Below are 21,203 nucleotides of genomic sequence, written 5' to 3' on the forward strand. Positions count from 1 at the left end.
CTTGAGGAAAATCTGACACATGTAAAAGCAAAAGGATTCACCCAATGAATCTGAAAATAGCTTTGAAAACAAAATTTTTTTTTAAAGCAAGAACCCAATGAGTACATGCATTTAAAAAAGAACTATCCTTTTCACTATTAATTAAGAACGTGGGAATGGGAGGGCCAATTACAAATTCTGGAAATACAGTTGGAAAAATCTTGAAAAAATTTTTTTAAAGCTTATTAAGCGGGAAGTTCTGGAATGGATACCATTAGGGAAAGAATTTGCAGATATGAAGACCACGTTGGGGAATTTGCTTTCAAAGTGCAAGACAAGATGAAAGTACAAAAAGAGTGAAAAATAAAAATACAAATACAAAATGAAAAGCTCCAGCGTAAAATATCTGAAATGATGATGGCTGGGGGCGCCTGGGTGGCTCAGTTGGTTAAGCGTCCAACTTCGGCTCAGGTCATGATCTCGCGGTTTGTGGGTTCAAGCCCCACATCAGGCTCTGTGCTACCAGCTCGGAGCATGGAGCTTGCTTTGGATGCTGTGTCTCCCTCTCTCCCTCTGCCCCTCCCCTGATCATGCTCTCTCTCTCAAAAATAAACACTAAAAAAAATTTTTTTTAAATGTTGATGACTGAAAATCTCCCACCATTGAAGAGGCAAAGGTCCTCCAGCAATAAACAGCAGTATAGATATAGATGCACATATAGACTCTTACAGGCAGAATACCAGAGTAAAGGGAAAATTATAAAAATGGAAAGACAGGTTCCCTATAAAGGATTCTGTAAAGGATTGACAGACAATAGTAGCATTCCCCTCTACAGCGACAACAACGTCAAGACTAAGGGATCTCTTGAAAACGCTTAAAACACACAGCTGCAACTCTAGATGTCCTGTATCCTCATAATTACCATTCAAGAGGGAGGGCAACATGAAGGGATTTTTCAGAGCTAGCAAGACAGACAACTGAGTACTAATAAACCTTTGCTAAAAGAACTACCGACGTCCTTAAGCCAGAAGGAATACAAAGCAAGAAGCAATAGTGGCCCATGAAATCCGTAAACTACCTTAGGAAACGGAAAAAACTATATCGACTTAAAAGACTAAATTTTTGTGTGAACACTCAGACTCAGATAAATCCAGGAAATAATAACCCCAAAGTTCTGAGAGGGAAGGAGGGAGTCTCTATCAGGAAGGGCACACGGGGCAGGCAACGCTCTCTTTCCTATTCGGCATCTCCACAGCTGTTTATAGTTATTCATTAAACAGTATAGATGTTTTACATACTTTTCTGAATGTTGTATAATTCAGTGCCCAGTGCTCCATATATACATACATGTGTGTGTATATATATGTGTGTGTGTGTGTGTATATATACACACACACACACACACACACACACATACATATGCGTGTATATGTATATAGATAGAACATAGCTATGAATGCTTTGGGATTCAGAAAATGAGATCGGGGTCTGTAAGCACAGCAGTATTAGCAGAAGACGTGCATTTTGAACTTCACCTGAACAAAAGTCATTATATACAGGAAAGCAAGAGAAGTTGTTTTATTCTGGGTAGAGACAAGGTGAAGAGAGCTCAATTAAGACTTTAGTGCCGTTTCTTTTCTGCTTTATTCTTAACAGGAAGGAAAGCAGGTCTCCTTGGGGAAAGGCATAAATTTAAGTACGGTCGTTAGTGACTCTTCCCAGGGCCTCACGTGATGCCTCGGAGAGTCACGAGCATTGTCCTCCTCTCCTCCGCTCCCCGTGGAAAGACCGTCCTGTTTTTCTCCTCTGTACTTTCCCAGGGGCCAGAATAACCTTCGCCATTGCTCTCCCCACTCTCCCAAGTCAGACTTGTACCTGTTATCCTTGGGGATATCCGTGATGTTTTGTTAGGTTGTTAGGGTGGGGAAACGATCTGCAGAGCAAGGTATGGCCTGAGTCCATGTTTTGTAAAAATGACAAGAAAAACCCATCCGTGCATACTGACCATGTTTTTCTAGCACTGGAGGGTCTCACTTGAGCTACTCCATCAGTAGTAGCAGCCAACAACAGCCTGACCTCCTGAGTAGCCAGGCTTTTACAACAGTCGGAAGATGATGTAGGAGGAGGATCGTGAGCTGACCTCCTCCCGTGCACACACTGGGACAACAACTACATACGATGAAACACTCGGAAAATGACCTGAAGCCCGGCAGAGCGGATTGTCCGCAGCCAAATACTTAAGAAAATGTCACAGCAAGAAGGGTGAGAGGGACAGAGACAAGGCTGGGAACCAGACCCCCAGTGCAGCGGCCCAGAAGCAGGAGGGGAGATCACAGGTACAGAGGTGATCCCTGAGGAGCAAGGGAATCGAGCCCCACGTCAGGAACTCCTGGGGACCGGCACTGGGAAGATGAGCCCCCCACCCCTCACCCCCCGGCTGGCTCGGAACATCAGTGCAGCTCAACTCGAAGAGAGCCAGAGGGCTATAGGAAGCAGACTCCGTTCTTCCAGGGCCATGGTGCTGTATTACTGTCTGAGGCCCAGCACGCAGGCAGCAGCTGGAAAGCACCTGGGTGACACACGAAAGAGTTCTTAATTTTAGGGCATGTGCAGGAAGACCAAGGATCTGGAGTTGTCTCTAGGAATCAAAGTGCCAGCAGATGCCAGTTTACTTGCAGCCCAGCTGGCAGGATGCTGGTGGGAGCCACTTGTGACACTCTCTATCTACTTTGCTAACACCATTCACCCCCCCTAGGCATTGCCCTGCAGACCCACCCCACCCACCCCAGCAGGTGCCCCCGACCCCCCGCAAGTACCACCCTGCCACATGCAGGGGGCAGCTGTGGCCCAGACTGGAGCCCCTCCAAATTGACTCCTGGGGAGGGGGAGGCAGGCCCAGTCACAACAGGAAGGCATATGCAGACCCACACAGGAGACACCCCTGGAGCTCCTGGTTCTTGTGACCGGGGGCCATTGCCCCATGATATACCTACGTCAAGCCGCTGCTTTCAAGACCAGGAGATGTAGCTGACATACGTAAATACATAGGAACAAACACGGAGAGTCAGACAAAATGAGACAGAGGAATATATTCCAAATGAGAGAACAAGATAAAACCTTAGAAAAAGAACTCAATGGAATGGAGATTAGCAGTCTCCCTGGTAAAGAGTTTCAAGTAATGGTCATAAAGATGCTCATCAGGTTTGGGCGACCTCCAGGAGAATTTTAACTAAGACAGAAAATGTAAAAACCAACCAAAATCGAAGAATACAATAACTGAAATGAAAAGTCTACTAGAAGGACTCAAAAGCAGACTAAAGGATGTACAAGACATCGATGATCTGGAAGGCAGGGTAATGGAAAGCATCCAAGCTACATAGAAAAAAGAATAAAAAACAATGAGGATAGGTGAAGGGACCTTTGGGAAACATCAGGTATCCTAACATCCACATGATACGGGTCCCAGAGAGAGAAGCGCAGAAAACTTGACGAAATAACAGCTGAAAACTTTGCTAAGGTGCGGAAGGAAACACATCCAGGCGCAAGATGCACAGAGAGCCCTAGATAAGATGAGCCCAAGGAAGTCCATGTCTAGACATACCATAATTAAAATGTCGAAGGTTAATGATAAAAAGAGAATTTTAAAATCAGCAAGAGAAAAGCAAAAAGTTACAATCAAGGGAAATCCCATAATGTGGCTGTCAGCTGAGTTTTTCAGCAGCAACTCTGTAGGTCAGAGGGAGTGGTTCCAAGATATATTCAAAGTGCTAAAAGGAAAAAACCCTACAACCAAGAACACTCTACCTGGCAAGTTATTCAGAATTGAAGGAGAGACAGAGTTTTCTAGACAGAAGTTAAAGGAGTTCATCAACACTAAATCAGCTTTATAAGAAACGTTCAAGGGACTTTTTTTTTTTTTTTAACGTTTATTCACTTTTGAGAGAGAGACAGTGGGGGAGAGGCAGACCGTGGGGGACAGAGGATCCGAAGCGGGCTTTGTGCTGACACAGTGAGCCCGATGCAGGGCTCAGTCTCACAAACTGTGAAATCATGACCTGAGCAGAAGTAGGACGCTCAACTGACTGAACCACGTAGGTGCCCCTCAAGGGACTTCTTTACATGGAAAAGAAAAGCCAGCCCATAACTAGAAGAAAATTATTAAAGGACAAACTTCATTGGTAAAAGCAAACCTGTAGTAAAGACAGGAGATCAGTCACTTATAAAGCTAGTACAGAGGTTAAAAGACAAAGTAGGAAAATCAATTATATATAAAAAAAAATTAGTTAAGGGACACACAAAATAAAAAGATGTAAAATGGTGGCACCTGGGTGGCTCAGCTGGTTAAGCATCCAACTCTGGATTCTGGCATAGGTCATGATCTCACATTTGTAAGATTGAGGCCTATGTCGGGCTCTGTGCTGACAGCATGAAGCCTGTTTAAGATTCTTTCTCTCTCTCCCCACCCCGCCCCGCGCACCCATCCTTCCCTCCCTCCCTGTAGTCCTCTCCCCTACTCACATGCACTCTCTCAAAATAAACATTTAAAAAAATGTAAAATATGTCATATACATAAGATGTGGAGTTTTAGACTGTTCAAACTTTGGTTTGAACTTAAGAGATCACCAATTTAATATAGACTGCTATATAGACAGGATGCATATGTGAACCTCATGGTAATCACAAATCAAAAACCTATAACATACACAAAAAAGAAAGGAATTCAAGCATAATACTAAAGAAAGTCATCAAATTACAAAGAGAGCAAGAAAAGAAGGAACGAGAAGAATTCTTTTTTTTTTTTTAATTTTTTTTTTTTAACATTTATTTTTGAGACAGAGAGAGAGAGAACATGAACAGGGGAGGGTCAGAGAAAGAGGGAGACATAGAATCTGAAACAGGCTCCAGGCTCTGAGCTGTCAGCACAGAGCCCGACGCGGGGCTCGAACCCACGAACCGTGAGATCATGACCTGAGCGGAAGTCAGATGCTTAACCGACTGAGCCACCCAGGCACCCCAGGAACGAGAAGAATTCTAAAAACAATCAGAAAACAATTAACAAGATGGCAATAAGTACTTACTTATCAATAATTACTTTAAATGTAAATGGACTAAATGTTCTAATCAAAAGACATAGGAGGGGTGCCTGTGGGACTCAGTCTGTTAAGCATCCAACTCTTGATTTTGGCTCAGGTCATAATCTCACAGTTCATGAAATTGAGCCCTATGTCAGGTTCTGTGCTGACAGAGTGGAGCCTCCTTGGGATTCTCTGTCTCTTTCTCTCTCCCAAAATAAATAACCATTTTTTAAAAAGATATAGGGTGAATGAATTGATTTAAAAAAAAAGATCTTAAAAAAAATTTTTTTAACATTTATTTATTATTCAGAGACAGAGCATGAGCATGGGAGGGGCAGAGAGAGGAGGAGCCACAGAATCAGAAGCAGGCTCCAGGCTCTGAGCTGTCAGCACAGAGCTCGACCCGGGGCTGGAACTCATAAACCATCAAGTCATGACCTGAGCTGAAGTCAGATGCTTAACCGACTGAGCCACCCAGTCACCCCCAAAAAAGATCCATCTTTTATGCTGCCTACAGAAGACTCACTTCAGATGTAATGACACACACAAAGTTAAGGGAATGAAAAAGATACTCCAGGCAAATGGAAGTGAAAAAAAAAAAACTGCAATAGCAATACTTCTAAAAAAAAAAATAGACTAACAAGACAAAGAAGGGCATTATATAATGATCAGAGGATCAATCCAACAAGAGGACATAACAGTTATAAACATCTATGCACCGAACATTGGACAACCTCAATACATAAAGCAGGTATTAACAGACATAAAAGGAGAAATGAACAATAAAATAACAGTAAGGAACTTTAAAACACCACCTAAATCAACGGATTATCCAGACATAAAAAGAGAGAGGAAACAGTGGCTTTGAGTGACACATTAGACCAGATGGACTTAACATATACAGAACATTCCATCCACAACCAGCATAATACACATTCATTTCAGGGGCATGGAACAATCTTCAGGATACATCACATTTTGCGCCATAAAACAAGTCACAATAAATTTAAGAAAACTGAAATCATATCCAACATTTGTTCTTTTCTCTCTCTCTCTTTCTTTTGGTTTATTTTTGGGAGACAGAGCATGAGCAGGGGAGGGGCAGAGAAGAGGGAGGGAGATACAGAATACCCAGCGCAGGGCTCAAAACCATGAGCTGTGAGACCAGGACCTGAGCTGAAGTTGAATGCTCGGGGCGCCTGGGTGGCTCAGTCGGTTAAGTGTCCAACTTCAGCTCAGGTCATGATCTCACACTCCGTGAGTTCGAGCCCCGTGTCGGGCTCTGTGCTGACAGCTCAGAGCCTGGGGCCCGCTTCAGATTCTGTGTCCCTATCTCTGCCCCTCCCCTGCTCATGCTCTGTGTCTCTCTGACTCAAAAATAAATAAAAACATTAAAAAAAAAAACTCTAAAAAAAAAAGGTAATTTATTGAAGTTGAATGCTCAACCAACTTAGCCACCCATGCATCCCTCCAACATCTTTTCTGACCACAATAGTATGAAACTAGAAATCAGTTATAAGAAGAAAAAAAACCTGGAATAAACACAACCACATGGAAACTAAATAACCAGTGGGTCAACAAAGAAATCAAAGAGGAAATCCGAAAACACCTTGAGACAAATGAAGACGGAAACACAACAGTTCAAAATCTTTGGGATTTAGCAAAAGCAGTTCTAAGAGGGAAATTTATGCCAATACAAGCCTCTACCTCAAGACACACAAAAATCTCAGTCTAAACTTATACCTAAAGGAACTAGAAAAAGAACAAAACACAAAGCCCAAAGTTGATAGAAAGAAAGAAATAATAAAGATCAGAGTAAGACATAAAGACTACAAAAATCGATCAGTGAAACTAAGGCCTGTTTCTTTGAAAAGATAAAATTGATAAGCCTTTAGCCAGATACCTCAAGAATAAAAGAAGACTCAAAATCAGAGAGGGAATGTTATAATGGACACCACAGAGAGATAAAGGATTATAAGAGGCTACTACCAAAAATTATACACCAACAAATTGCACAACCTAGAAGAAACGAATAAATTCCTAGAAACATACAATCTTCCGAGACTGAATAAGAAAACAATAGACAATAGACTGATTCCTTTTAATGAAGTTGAATCAACAATCCAAAAACTCACAACAAACAAAAGCTCAGGACCAGATGGCTTCACAGGTGAATTCTACCAAACATTTAAAAAAGAGTAGTAACCTATCCTTCTCAAACTATTCCAAAAATAGAAGAGGAAGTAATGCTTCAAAATTCCTTCTATGAAGCCAGCATTAATTATCTTGATACCAAAACCAGACACACACACACACACACACACACACACACACACACACACAAAGGAAATTACACACCAATATCCCTGAGGAACATAGATGCAAAATCTTCAACAAAATATTATAAAACTGAATTCAACAATACATTAAAAGCACCATTCACCACCAAGTGGGATTTATTTCAGCGATGCAAGGTAATTCACAAATTATCCACAAATCAATCAAAGTAATACATCACATTAATAAAATGAAGGATAAAAATATTATCTTGATACATAAAAAGTATTTGACAAAATTCAACACCCATTAATTACAAAAACTCTCAACAAAGTGGGTCTAGAGGGAACATATGTACCTCAACATAATAAAAGCCATCTATACAAACCCACAACTAACATCATACTCCACAGTGAAAAGCTAAAAGCTTTTCCTCTAAGATCAGGAATAAGACAAGGGTGTCGACTCTTACACAACACAGTACTGGAAGTCCTAGCCACAGCAATGAGACAAGAAAATAAAAGGCATCTGTGTTAGGGGTGCCTGGGTGGCTCAGTCGGTTGAGCGTCCCACTCTGGATTTCATCCTGGGTCCTGACCCTGGGGTCGTGGGATCGAGCCCCACATCAGGCTCCGCACTGAGCATGGAGCCTGCTTGGGATTCTGTCTCTTTCTCCCTCTACCCCTCTCCCCTGCTTATTCTTGCTCTCTCTTAAAAAAAAAAAAAAAAAAAGAAAAGGCATCCAGATTGCTAAGGGAGAAGTACAGCTTTGCAGATGGCATGATACTATATATAGAAAATCCTAGAAACTCCACCAAAAGAAAACCCATTAGAATAAATGAGTTAAGTTGCAAGATACAAAATTAATATATAGAAATCTGTGGTGTTTCTATATACCAATAGCAAACTAACAAAAGGGAAATTAAGAAAACATCCTATTTGCAATTACATCATAAAGAATAAAATATCCAGAAATAAATGTAACCAAGGAGGTGAAAGACCTCTATGCTGAAAGAGTAAGACAATGATGAAAGAAACTGAAGATGACACAATTAGATGGACAGTTACACCACACTCAGATTGGAAGAATACTGTTAAAATGGCCGTACTACCCAAGGCAATCTACATGTTCAGTGCAATCCCTATCAAAATGCCAACAGCATTTTTCACAAGAACTAGAAAGTTGTATGGAACCGCAAAGGACCCTGAATAGCGAAAGCAGTCCTGAGAAAGAACGAAGGTGAAGGTACCACAATCCCAGATCTCAAGATCTACCGCAAAGCTACAATAATCAAAACAGTACGGTACTGGCACAAAAGCAGACACAAAGATCAACAGAACAGAATGGAGAAACCAGAAATAAAACCACACTTTTATGGTCAATTAACCTATGACACAATAGGCAATGATATACAATGGGGAAGATAAAGTCTTTTCAGTACACGTGTTAAAACTGGACTACTTCCTTACACGATACACAAAAATAAACTGAAAATGAACTAAAGACCTAAATATAAGACTTGAAACCGTAAAACCCCTAAACTCCAGGCAGTAAACTCTTTGGTCGTGGGCCTTAGTGCTATTTTTTCTGGATCTGTCTACTCAGGCAAGGAAAACAAAAGCAAAAATAAACAAGCGGGACTACATCAAACTAAAAAGCTTTTGCACAGCTAAGGAAATTAAAAAACTCGAAAGGCAACCCCTGAATTCATACAACTCAACGGCAAAAAACAGCCTCATTAAAAAATGGGCAGAGGACCTGTACAGACACTTTTCTGAAGAAGACATGCAGAGGGCCAACAGACACATGAAAAGATGCCCAACATCGCTAAGCAGGGAAATGCAAGTCAACACTGTAACGAGATACCACCTCACACCTGTCAGAATGAATGACTAGTATCAAAAAACAGAAGGAGCACATGTTGGCAAGAGTTTGGAGAAGAAGAAAGCCTCAGACCGTGTTGGTAGGAATGCAAACTGGTGCAGCCACTGTGGAAACAGTATAGACGTTCCTCAAAAAATTTAAAAAAAAATACCATCCAGTAATCCCACTTCTTGGTATTCATCCAAAGAAGATGAAAACATTAATTGAAAAAGATCTATGCACCCCTGTGTTTATTGTAGCCTTATTTACAAGAACCAAGATATGGAAGCAGCCTAAGTATCATCTACGGATAGATGAATGGATAAAGAAAATATGGTATATGTAGAATGGAATAGTACTGAGCCATAAAAAAGAATGACATCTTGCCATGTGCAGCAACATGGCTGGACCTAGAGGGTATCATGTTACATGAACTAAGTTAGAGAATGACAAATACTATGTGAGGTCGCTTAGATGTAGAGTCTAAAAAACCAAACCAACCGAACAAAATAGAAATAGACTCAAGTATACAGAACTGGTAGCTGCCAGCAGGTGGGGGGTGGGGAGGGAGTCGGAGATGGGCAGAACAGCGGAAGATTAAGAGTACGCGTTTCCAGTTAAAAGTCATGGGGATGAGAAGAACAGCATAGTAAATGTAGTCAATATTGAAATAACTTTGTATGGGGACAGATGGTAACTACACTTACTGTGGTAAGCATTTCCTAATGCGTATACTTGCCAAATCACTATGTTGTACAACTGAAACTAATATAATATTGTAGGTCAAATACGTATTTAAATTAAAATTTTAAATTAAAAATCAGTGAAGTAAAACATCCTCTTTCTCCCATGCTGAAATCCAAACTCCTTCCTGTTACAAGTTTTTTTCTTCGCATAATGGAGGGAACGTTTTGGGTAAGAAAACTGCCAAGTTTAAGGGAAGACCTTGCTTCAGTCATGGCTGGATCCAGGTGCTAATGCAATAACTCTGTTTCCCTCTCTTTTGACTTCATTCCCAACTTTCTGTGTGTCATAGCAAAGGAGTCAGTAGCCACTGGAAACATTCACCACTCTTTCAGCTGATCCCCAAGAAGGGAAAGTTTTGGTTTTTGGTTTATTTATGTTTTTGTTTTGTTTTGTTTTTTACCAAGAGCACCAACCACAGTCCAATGGATGCTTCTAATTGGCCTGGCTTGGGTCACATGCTCACAGGTGGTGGGCAGAGGGAATGAGACATTGTTACTGGCTAGACCTGAGTCACATGCCATCCCCGGGGGGGGGGGGGGCATAACCTATGTTCTGTCTTGGTTTTCTGGGGGTGGGGGGCAAGGATAACAGCTTTGAGGTATGATTCATATACCATATAATTCACCCATTTAAGATGGACAATACCCTGATTTTTGCTATATTCACAGAGTTGTGCAACCGTCACCACGATCAACTTTAGAACACTGTCATCACCCCCAAAAACCACCAGGCAACCACCCCTTTTCTGTCTCTATGAATTTACCCATTCCGGACACTTCATATAAATGGAATCAAGGGCTGTGGTCTTTTGGAACCGGCTTCTTTAACGTTTTCAGGGTTCCTCTGTGTTGTAGTGTGTGACCTTGCTTTTTAAGGGCTTCAGTGATGTGCTGGCTCCCGCTTCCCTTAGGCGGCTCTCCCCCTTCCCTGCTGTGTTCCACGTTAGGCACGCAGCAACTCGGACCCTTTGCGTTCAGGTAGGGACCAGGAGGCCATGCAGAACGCACAGATGTACCTGCCCTGGGATGGGGGGCCAGTGTAAGTTACTACTCCGAGTTTCACAGCAAAGCCACCCTTCCTCGTGAACAAGCGTTTTTCAAACTGCTTGCTTCCACTGGAATAAATGATTGTGAGTTTTGTCTTTGGTGAAAATGGGCCCTGTGTTTTTCTGGGATAATCCCAGCTGCAGACCTTCTGTGCCTCCTGCTCCCTCTCGGCCCTCTATTAAGATGCGGAGCCCCACCCCATCGCTATGTGCTCCTTCCCTCCAGGAGAGTGAAGAGGAACTCTACTCCTCCTGCCGCCAGCTGCGAAGGCGGCAGGAAGAGCTGAACAACCAGCTGTTCCTGTACGACACGCACCAGAATCTGCGCAATGCCAACCGGGATGCCCTCGTGAAAGAGTTCAACGTCAACGAGAACCAGCTCCAGCTGTACCAGGAGAAGTGCAACCGGAGGTAGGCCAGCCGCTCCCCCACCCGCACATCCCCAGGGCACGCGGCGGGGGGGGGGGGGGGGGGTGTCAGGCTTCAGGAAAGCCCCCTCCCACCCCCACCTTTAGAAATCTCTTTGGGGGCGCCTGGGTGGCTCAGTCAGTTAAGTGGTTAAGCGGTTAAGTGGTGAAGCTCCCACTTCGGCTCAGATCGTGATGGTTCGTGCGAGCTCCACGTCGGGCTCTGTGCTGACAGCTCTGGGGATCCTGGAGCCTGCTTCAGATGCTGTGTCTCCCTCTCTCTCCGCCCCTCTCCCACTCGCACGCTCTCATAGAATAAATAGACATTCAAAAAAAGAAAGAAAGGAAGAAAGAAATCCTTTCGTCCCTCCACCCTCCGGATCTTTGCCGTATAAATTCACTTATAGTAATTATCTTATGCCTCTGCACCTTCCCTAAGTCAAATTGTCACCACTAGGAGGAGACGTCGCTCTAATAGTGAAAATTAACTATGACCACTACCTTCTAAATAAAGAACCTTATGAAGTTCGCACCGTCCACTGGTTCTGCACTGGGGCAGAACCCCACCCCCATCCCCAGGGGAGGCTTTGGGTTGTGCTACAGATGGGCTGGGAGGCGGCCAGGTGTGCCTAGTGTCCTGCAGTGTGCCTGACAGTCCTGCTCAACAGAGAACCATCCAGAAGCAAGTGCCAGGAACAGCCCCTAAGGGGAACCAGCGCACAGACTCCTTCCCCATATTTGTTACTCCACCAGCACTGCGGCCCCAGCACAATGCTAGTGAGGAAGGCCAGTTTTAGAGACGTTCCTGTCTTGCCGGGAGGCCCCTCTCCCCCTCCCCCTCCTCCCTTTTTCCCCCCAGTCCCCCTCTCCCCGCCTCTCTCCCCCAGTCCGCCCTCCCCTCTCCCCTCCCCCTCTCTCCCCCCAGTCCCCCTATCCCCCCTCTCTCCCCCAGTCCCCCCTCCCCTCTCTCCCCTCCCCTCCCGTCCCCCTCTCCCCGCTCCCGTCCCCTCTCTCCCCCCTCTCCCTCTCTCCCCCAACTCCCCCTCTCAGCCCTGTTCCATCAGGCCATGGATGCCCTGCAGGGCGTGGACAAAGGTTACACTGTTCCACACATGGCCTGTATCTAAGCCTAACAGATGACTGTGAAATCTGTTTTGTTTCAGGTTAAGAGAGAAGAGAGTTAGCAACAGTAGGTTTTACTCATAGACGCTGGGGAACGCGTGTAAGGGTGTCGTGCCCGTGTGTGCTCACGTGTAGGAGAATGTCCTCTCTTCAGACCCCGGGGACTTGCTAGTCTGTGATGTCTCGTCAAGCCTGGAGTCAAGAGGACACTTTTGAAGACCCACCTGGCATGAGCTGGGTGGGGTGACTTCCTGCTCCTTTCTTCATCTTGGACAATTTCTTAACTTATATTTTCTATAGAGGATCATAAAAACGTGTTTCCTCGTTTTTTGGCCTCTCGTGTTCCCAACCTCCTTGAATAAAAGCGGTGAAAATCTTGATCCGTTAGACCTTCTGTGCTCAACCTGTACAGTGAGCAGGACCCTTGTTCCAGCCTCTAAGGACCCAAGTAATTGACTTCCGAGGAAGATGAGCCCGATACGTAAGGAACGAATTAATTAGATTCGGAAAAGGATTGTAACTAAAAGGCAAACGGTTCGGCCTTCCCCTGGGCCCCACGAGTGGCCCTCGCCCCGCTGCACCTCTGCCCGGCTTCTCTGCCCCAGGTCAGCTGACTCAGCTCAGCACCAAAGCCGCAGTGCTCGCGACAGGCCCGCTGCCGTACCGGAGAGGTGGCTGGGGCGTGCGGTCTCTGTTCGTTAGAACAAGCTCCAGTCCGCGGTGGAAACTTGCTCTGGGACTGGCGTTACCAGGGTGGGGGCCCCTTTGATTTAGAAAGTCTGATGGAGAGACCAGAGACCCACTGGAGGCTCGGCCGGCTTCTTACTCACCCCTGCTCTGCCCACTCCCGAGCTGGTTGCACATCTCCATGGGCTACGGATTTTAACAGGTGATCAGAATTCAGCTCTCTGTGTTGTTCCGCTTTGTGGAGCCACGAGCTAAATCTTAAGCTGTAGGAAACTACAGAAAATCCTACACACAGTCATCCCCAAAGAGGCAGACCCACCTGGGACACGAAGACACTCCTCTACATCTTGATAGACAATCGAATGATTTGTACAGTGTGATGATTTAATACGACATTTTAAAGTCAAAGATAGTGTTGAGGTGGACGGTATGACTCAGTCAAGTCACAACTTGGTCAGACTGGGGCGAAGGGTAATTGCAAGGAAAGAATAAGGTGTCAGGAGAGGACACAGGAGCAGTGAGCCTGGTGGATTTACAGGTTGGAGCTGGGTCCTTGAAGCCCATTCAGGCTCAGCAGGCACGTATTCTTGCTGGGAAGTACATTAAAACCGGCCAGGCTCTGTCTCATCAAAAGACCCTATGCCTTCATCCCACAAAAGCTTTTCAGCACTTCAGTGTACCAAGCACTGTCCCCAAGGTCAGGGCTACAATGTAAAAAAAAAATTTCTAGAGGTGGGGGGAAAGCCATGGTGACTGCTCGCATGCAACATCTCCGTGAGCTCCTCAAAGACATACGTTGTACCTTCCCCGAAGCCAGGAGCATAGGTGACAGCAGTCTGAAGGGGTGGGGCGGTTATCTTGCAACACGACCCCGTGATTCCTCCAACTGGAGTTGCCGAATTATTTGGCAGTCAGCAACTGAGCGGAGAATATTCCTGATGGTGGCAAATGGTCCAAGCAACGTTGAATAAAGGCGAGTTGCAAAGGCACTGAGCTCAGTGCTACAGGGTAGGAATTTTCAGACCCTGTAACCTTTCTCCGTGAGCCATTGGCCAGGTGGCCACTGGAGCCTAATTATCGCACCCCTACCCCTACCTCTAGGTCCCTTGTGCCTCCATCATGTCCCCCTTTTTTAGCTCGGGGGTGAGTAAAAGACATAAACCTTTCCACTTCACTCCAGTTTAAAGTCTAGATCCCCATTCTGCTTAAAATGGCTTTTCTGCTAGTGCGTCAAAGAAATGAAGACCGGGCGGCCCAGAAGGAAGAAACAAAGCATCTTTTCAGCTGCTGCCGGGTAAAATCCATAGCCAGCCACACCCAGAGAGAGACAGCAGCCACGTGAAGTGAGGGATATGCTATAAACGATGCTGGGAAGAACTCTTTCCCAGCATCAAACCGTCTCCTCCTAGGCACTACCATGACTTGGATGCACCATTAGAGAGCATTTGCTTTGGCTTCCCCATTCTTTCCTTAACTGAGTAACACATAAATCTCACTGAGAGAGGCGATACTAGGATTCTCACAGGAAAGACACAGAGAAGGGAAGGGCACAGGTGACATCACTGCTCTTCCCCTCGTCTGCCCAGATGCCACATAATCTAAGTATAAATTATCCAGCCGAGACTGGGGCTGGCCGGTCATGGAGTCAGTACAGCCAGTGCAGGCTGAGCAGAGCAGCGACAGGAGCATCCGGAGAGACAGCAGCAGCAGGACAGACCCGAACCACGAGTGCGCACGTGTGCTGTTGCTTGACCATGTCTCTGGGTTTATCGTTTACTTAGAGTGGCACTTCTGTTGCGTGGAAAGATAAAGGGGGGATATGCTGGTTACATCATTAGAGCTGGGGACGCTCAGGCGGTACGAAGTTAAATCATTTCTCTGCTGCGAAACCTGGATATTCTAGCGTGCACAGTTAAGAGGGGTGGAGAATATCACACTTCCCAAATTAGATCTCCGAGCCCTTTTGCGAAGGGATATTTCATGGGAGCTAATGCAAAGTGCAACACATTTGAGGGCCATCTAAAAGGCAGCCGGCGACAGAATCTAATAATTGATGTACTTTAAAGACTTAGTGAAATAAAATCTAAATTTAAGCCCCCAAGGCCAATGGTCTTGACACTGGGCTCGCCTTACCCCCCAAATGTCTACCAAGCTTTCCAAGACATACACAGGCTCAAATAGTTTGAGGGGATCAATTGTCAGATCCTTACCTTCCTATTCTGCTCTTATGACTCATCTGACTCAGAAGATGCCTTTTTCTCTCCTCACAAAAGAAAACCTCTTTCCCCACAATCTTAAACGGGAGAGCACGACTCAAGGTAGAAAATTCAAAATACGAGTGTTCGGAAAGTGAAAGCTTCTTAACAATAGGGTACAAATCCGTCTGTGATTCGGGTGGCTCTCAATTCTTTCATTTCAATAAATTTAAAGGAACACCCAAGATTTCTTCGGTATTTTCGCATGTAATTCCGAAGGACTTGGAAGAATTCAGCTATCATGCTATCGCAAATCTCCTTCTGTTCCCTGTCTCCTTATCTATGCAAAAAAGGATCGCCACCACTTCCATATATAAAATTGGTAAGGGGGAACAGAATGGATATTGTGGCCATTCTAACAAAGGTAACTAACACTCATCTATGCAGCAACGAAATGACTCAGGGGTGGGGGGCAAAGCTTTTAACATTAAGTGATACATTGCCAATGAAATTTTACTAAGTGTAATAATTTACTAAAATTTGTACGTTTATTGATCAAGTTCAATCCAAAAGAAAGTTTCAAATACACAGAGCTTTATGACTATAGGATATTATCTAACTTTGTTACAAATATGCAAACAACCAACATAAAAAGACAGAAATCATTAGGGGAGCCCAGGTGCTCAGTCGGTTAAGCATCCAACTCTTGATCTCAGCTCAGGTCTTGATATCATCAGGGTCACAAGTTCAAGCCCGCATTAGGTTCTGTGCTGGGCATGAAGCCTACTGAAGCCTACTTTAAAAAAAAGTATACGTATGTTTACGTGTATGTCTCATTAGGCTAAAATGTTGAGGGGTGCCTGGGTGGCTCAGTCAGTAAAGCGTCCAACTTTAGCTCAGGTCACGATCTCGCTGTCCGTGGGTTCGAGCTCCGCGTTGGGCTCTGGGCTGATGGCTCGGAGCCTGGGGCCTGCTTCCCATTCTGTGTCTCCCTCTCTCTCTGCCCCTCCCCTGTTCATGCTCTGTCTCTGTCTCAAAATAAGTAAAAAAAAAAAAAAAAAATTAAAAAAAATTTTTTTAAATGTTGAAGGGAAATAGAATAAAAATGCAAATTCAAGGAGTAAAAAGTATGGTGTTTCCTACCGTTAAAAATTGCCTTATTCATGTGATTTTTTGAACGGGTGACAGTACCTATCAACTACTATATTTAGAGCCTCTAAACTTAGAGGAATGTAACCATTTTATGTAAAGATGCAGTATCTACAATCCATTGGCAACTTAGATCCTTTCCAACTATTTATGACGGACAATTTTAGCCAACAGTGTAGAAATGTGCAGGGGGATACTCAGATTTACAAAATTCACTGGAGCGGTCTCTGAGCCATCAATTTTAAGATGCTTGATCTAAGGCCACTAAATGACACATTGCACTTAGAACGAAGAAGGATGGCTAAAGGGGGCCTTAGTCCTTTTAACTTTTAAGTGAATGAAGTTAACTTTCAACTTGGGTGACCGCTAACTTTTTTCAGACAATCCTAAAAAGCCACACCCTGGCCAAAGGAAAGTTAAATAGATTAAGAAATACGCAGAATGACAAAACTGGCATTTGAAAAACATTTAAAGATTTGTCTCAGGCCCTTTCCTTTCTGAAATATTTTCTGCTCAAAGAGACCCTGCTTCAGTGACCCTGTCTCTCAGAAATTTCCACATTTCTTATTTTCCAATAGGCTTTTAAAAGCTACATTTGTAAACTTGTTTTTCATTATTAAAGCATAATTTATTTTTTATATAAACAGTGTACTTGTGTGTACATAAAAAATCATGTGAATGAGTCACGCAAATACTGGCTATTGTTAATGTGAAAATTAAATGGCTGTATTGCATTTTTAAAAAATAAAAATTTGGTCTAAGTGAATACAGCAATCTGCTCAGGACCTTTTTTTTTTTTTTTTCTTAATTCTATTCACTTTTCTCCTCCCCTATAATACAGTAAACACTTCAGCCATGAGATAGGTACAATGATCATTTTTTAAAATGTGTTTTTCTAACCTGTTACACTTTTCTCTAGGTTACTGATCTATCTTCCTTACAGCAAAAAATCACTCCATGTAAAAACCCAAGTTTATACAAGACCAGTCAGTCTTTGGAAGAATATTTGGTGTTAAAGGGACAGTGAGCACCTGTATGAGCACCTGTACTTCTAAACTAAATGACAGGGCATGTTAGGATTATCAGTCATTCTATTTTCTTGCCAAGGATGCATGGTGCACAGGACACCATGTTGTATATCCTAAGATTGTCCTACTCCCAACCCTTAGCCACTGATTGCATTAGTCACACTCATCCAAAAACTTAAGAACAGCCTATGTCAAACCCCTGCATTTTTTTTCTTTTTAAAAGAACTTTTGATTTGGCCTACTTTTATTCATTTATTTTTAAAGTATAATTTATTGCTAAGCTAGCTAACATACAATGTATACAATGTGCTCTTGGTTTTGGGACTAGATTCCCATGATTCACTGCTTACAGACAACACCCAGTGCTCATCCCAACAAGGGCCCTCCTCAATGCCCATCACCCATTTCCCCCTTTCCCCTCCCCCCATCAACCCTGTTTGTTCTGTGTAAAGAATCTCTTATGGTTTGCTTCCCTCTCTGTTTGAAACTATTTTTTTCCTTTCCCTTCCCTGTCTGCTGTTAAGTTTCTCAGATTCCATATGAGTGACACATACAATATCTTTCTCTGACTGACTTATTTCACTTAGCATAATACCCTCCAGTTCCATCCACATTGTTGCAAATGGCAAGATTTCATTCTTTCTCATTGCCAAGTAGTATTCCATTGTATATATAAACCACATCTTCTTCATCCATTCATCAGGTGATGGACATGTGGGCTCTTCCCATAATTTGGCTATTGTTGAAAATGCTGCTAGAAACATTGGGGTACATGTGCCCCTAGAAATCAGAACTCCTGTATCCTTTGGATAAATTCCTAGTAGAATTACCCTATGACCCTATGACTACGAGCGCTATTTTTAATTTTTTGAGGAACCTCCACACTGTTTTCCAGAGCGGCTAAACCAGTTTGCATTCCCACCCACAGTGCAAGAGGGTTCCCGTTTCTCCACATCCTCTCCAACATCTACAGTCTCCTGATTTAGCTACTCTGACCGGCGTGAGGTGGTATCTCAGTGTGGTTTTGATTTGTATTTCCTCGATGAGGAGTGACGTTGAGCATCATTTCATGTGCCTGTTGGCTATCTGGATGTCTTCTTTGGAAAAGTGTCTATTCATGTCTTCTGCCCATTTCTTCAATGGATTATTTGTTGGTTTTTCTTTTGCTGCGTCCCAAAGGGTTTGGGCTTTTTCTGCATCTATTGACAGGATCAAATGCTGGTTTAGGCTGTTGTGTTTTCATTGTCATTTACTTCCATATGTTTTTTAATTTCTTCTTTAATTGCCTGGTTGACCCATTCATTCTTTAGCAGAATGTTCTTTAACCTTCATGCATTTGGAGGCTTTACAAAATTTTTCTTGATTTCTGGTTGGTTTCAAGTTTCACAGCATTGTGATCTGAAAATATGCATGGTATGACCTTAATTCTTTTATGTTTATTGAGGGCTGTTTTGCAACTCAGTATGTGATCTATTTTTGAGATTGTTCTGTGTGCACTCGAGAAGAATGTGTATTCTGCTGCTTTTGGATGAAAAGTTCTGAATATATCTGTCAAGTCCATCTGGTCCGGTGTATCATTCAAGGTCATTGTTTCTTTATTGATTTTCTGCCTAGATGATCTGTCCATTGCTGTGAGTATTAAATTCTCCTACAATTACTGTATTGTTATCACTAAGATTGCTTATGTTTGTGATTAGCTGATTTATATATTTGGGTTCTTTCAAGTCGGGACATAAACATTTACAACTGTTAGTTCTTCTTGATGGATAGACCCCTTAATTATGATATAATGCCCTTCTTCATCTCTTGTTATAGTCTTTGGTTTAAAATCTCGTTTGATTTAAGTATGGCTGCTCCAGCTTTCTTCTGACATCTAGTAACACGATAGATGGTTCTGCATCCCCTCACTTTCAATCTGCAGGGGTTCTCAGGTCTAAAATGAGTCTCTTGTTGACAGCATATAGATGGATCTTGGTCTTCTATCCATTCTGATACCCTATGTATTTTGGTTGGAGCATTTAGTCCATTTTCATTCAGAGTGATTACTGAAAGATACGGATTTAGGGTCATTGTGTTATCTGTACGTTTCATTCTTTCTCGTGCTTGTGGTGATGTCTCTGGTCCCTTGCAGGGTTCCACTCACAGAGCCCCCCTTAGGATCTCCTGCAGGGCTGGTTTAGTGGTCACGAACTCCTTGATTTTTGTTTGCCTGGGAAAACTCTCATCTCTCTTTCTATTCTGAATGACAGCCTTGCTGGATAAGGGATTCTTGGCTGCGTATTTTTCCTATTCAGCACATTGACTATTTCTTGCCACTCCCTTCTGGCCTGCCAACTTTCAGTGGACAGGTCTGCTACTACCCTTATGTGTCTCCCTTGTAGGTTAAGGCCCGTTTGTCCCTAGCTGCTTTCAGAATTCTCTCTTTACCTTTGTATTTTGCCAGTTTCACTATGATATGTCATGGTGTTGGCCTGTTTGTGTTGACTGTGAAGGGAGTTCTCTGTGCCTCCTGGTATTGGCACGCTTGAGAAACAATGGGGCGTAAGGACAGACAAGGTCTCTTCCCTCATGAATCTTAACTCTAGTGGAGGAAGACATCAAACAAACTAATAACTAGATAAGGTAACATCAGCACGGCAAGACTTTGATGGCATGATTTTACCAGGCCCCAGTCCAGAGTAAGTCCCACAACCCTGATTCATCACTCCTAAGGCCGTTTAACAAGCTAGAAATTGGTTCTGTCTCCATTTTTTTCCGTTCTCAGGTCCGTGGCCCAGGGAGGTTTTTCTCTTGTACAAATACAGTGCTACACTTCCACAGCCTCTCTTTCTCTTCTTTTTGTCCCTCCACAGAAGAGGATCCCACCCCCAGAGCCTATGCCACACATTTTATCTCTCCCAGTTTGCAATCCCACACCTATGGCCCACCAAGTTGTCCCCGTGGGCCCCTAGAGATGTTTCTGTCACTCTGCAGCCCAGATTCCTGAAATTCTAATAGTCAATATTGCTGTGTTTGAGGGACGAGGGAACTTCAGGCCCCCTCCTTCTCCACTATGACGACTCCTCCCTCCACTGCATTTAGAAGATGAACAAGGAGGGGCGCCTGAGTGGCTCGGTCGGTTAAGCGGCCGACTTCAGCTCAGGTCATGATCTCACAGTTCGTGAGTTTGAGCCCCACGTCGGGCTCTGTGCCGACAGCTCAGAGCCCGCAGCCCGCTTCGGATTCTGTGTCTCCCTCTGTCTGCCCCTCCACTGCTTGCACTCTGTGTCTCGCATTGTCTCAAAAATAAATAAACATTAAAAAAAGTCTTTAGAAGATGAACAAGGAGTAGCAAAAAGCAAAGTCAAAGAACTGCTAACGTATCCTTTGTTGATAGAACTCTCATAAAAATATAAAATGAACACATGGCAAAAATTTATGTAACTCATAAATTAACAAGGAAACCAGTGTTGCTACCGATTCTAAGAATTCAAAGGACGATACAGACACAGGCTATCAGATGGTCAGGTCACCTGACTCTACACGTCGCATTGCAGCTCAGATGAATGTTGTCCACAGCCATGCAAATTATGTCCAGTGGAGATTCAAGTGCTCACTGCCTATGGGTATCAACCAGTTTTTCCAGGTT

General features: G+C 43.6%; 1 protein-coding gene across 1 annotated transcript in view; it reads left to right on the forward strand.

Annotated features, from left to right (window-relative positions):
- The window catches only part of PLCG2 (phospholipase C gamma 2), a 156,943-nt gene extending 144,047 nt beyond the window's left edge, over positions 1-12,896 (forward strand). Inside the window, 2 exon segments of the mRNA XM_019413075.2 lie at positions 11,214-11,398; positions 12,558-12,896. Of these exon segments, the coding sequence (XP_019268620.1) occupies positions 11,214-11,398; positions 12,558-12,600 (228 nt within the window). The 3' untranslated portion in view covers positions 12,601-12,896.
- Positions 12,897-21,203: the final 8,307 nt, after the last annotated feature.

Source organism: Panthera pardus, unplaced genomic scaffold (genome assembly GCF_024362965.1).
Source record: "Panthera pardus isolate Hobbes unplaced genomic scaffold, ASM2436296v1 HiC_scaffold_19, whole genome shotgun sequence".
Classification (NCBI taxonomy): domain Eukaryota; kingdom Metazoa; phylum Chordata; class Mammalia; order Carnivora; family Felidae; genus Panthera; species Panthera pardus.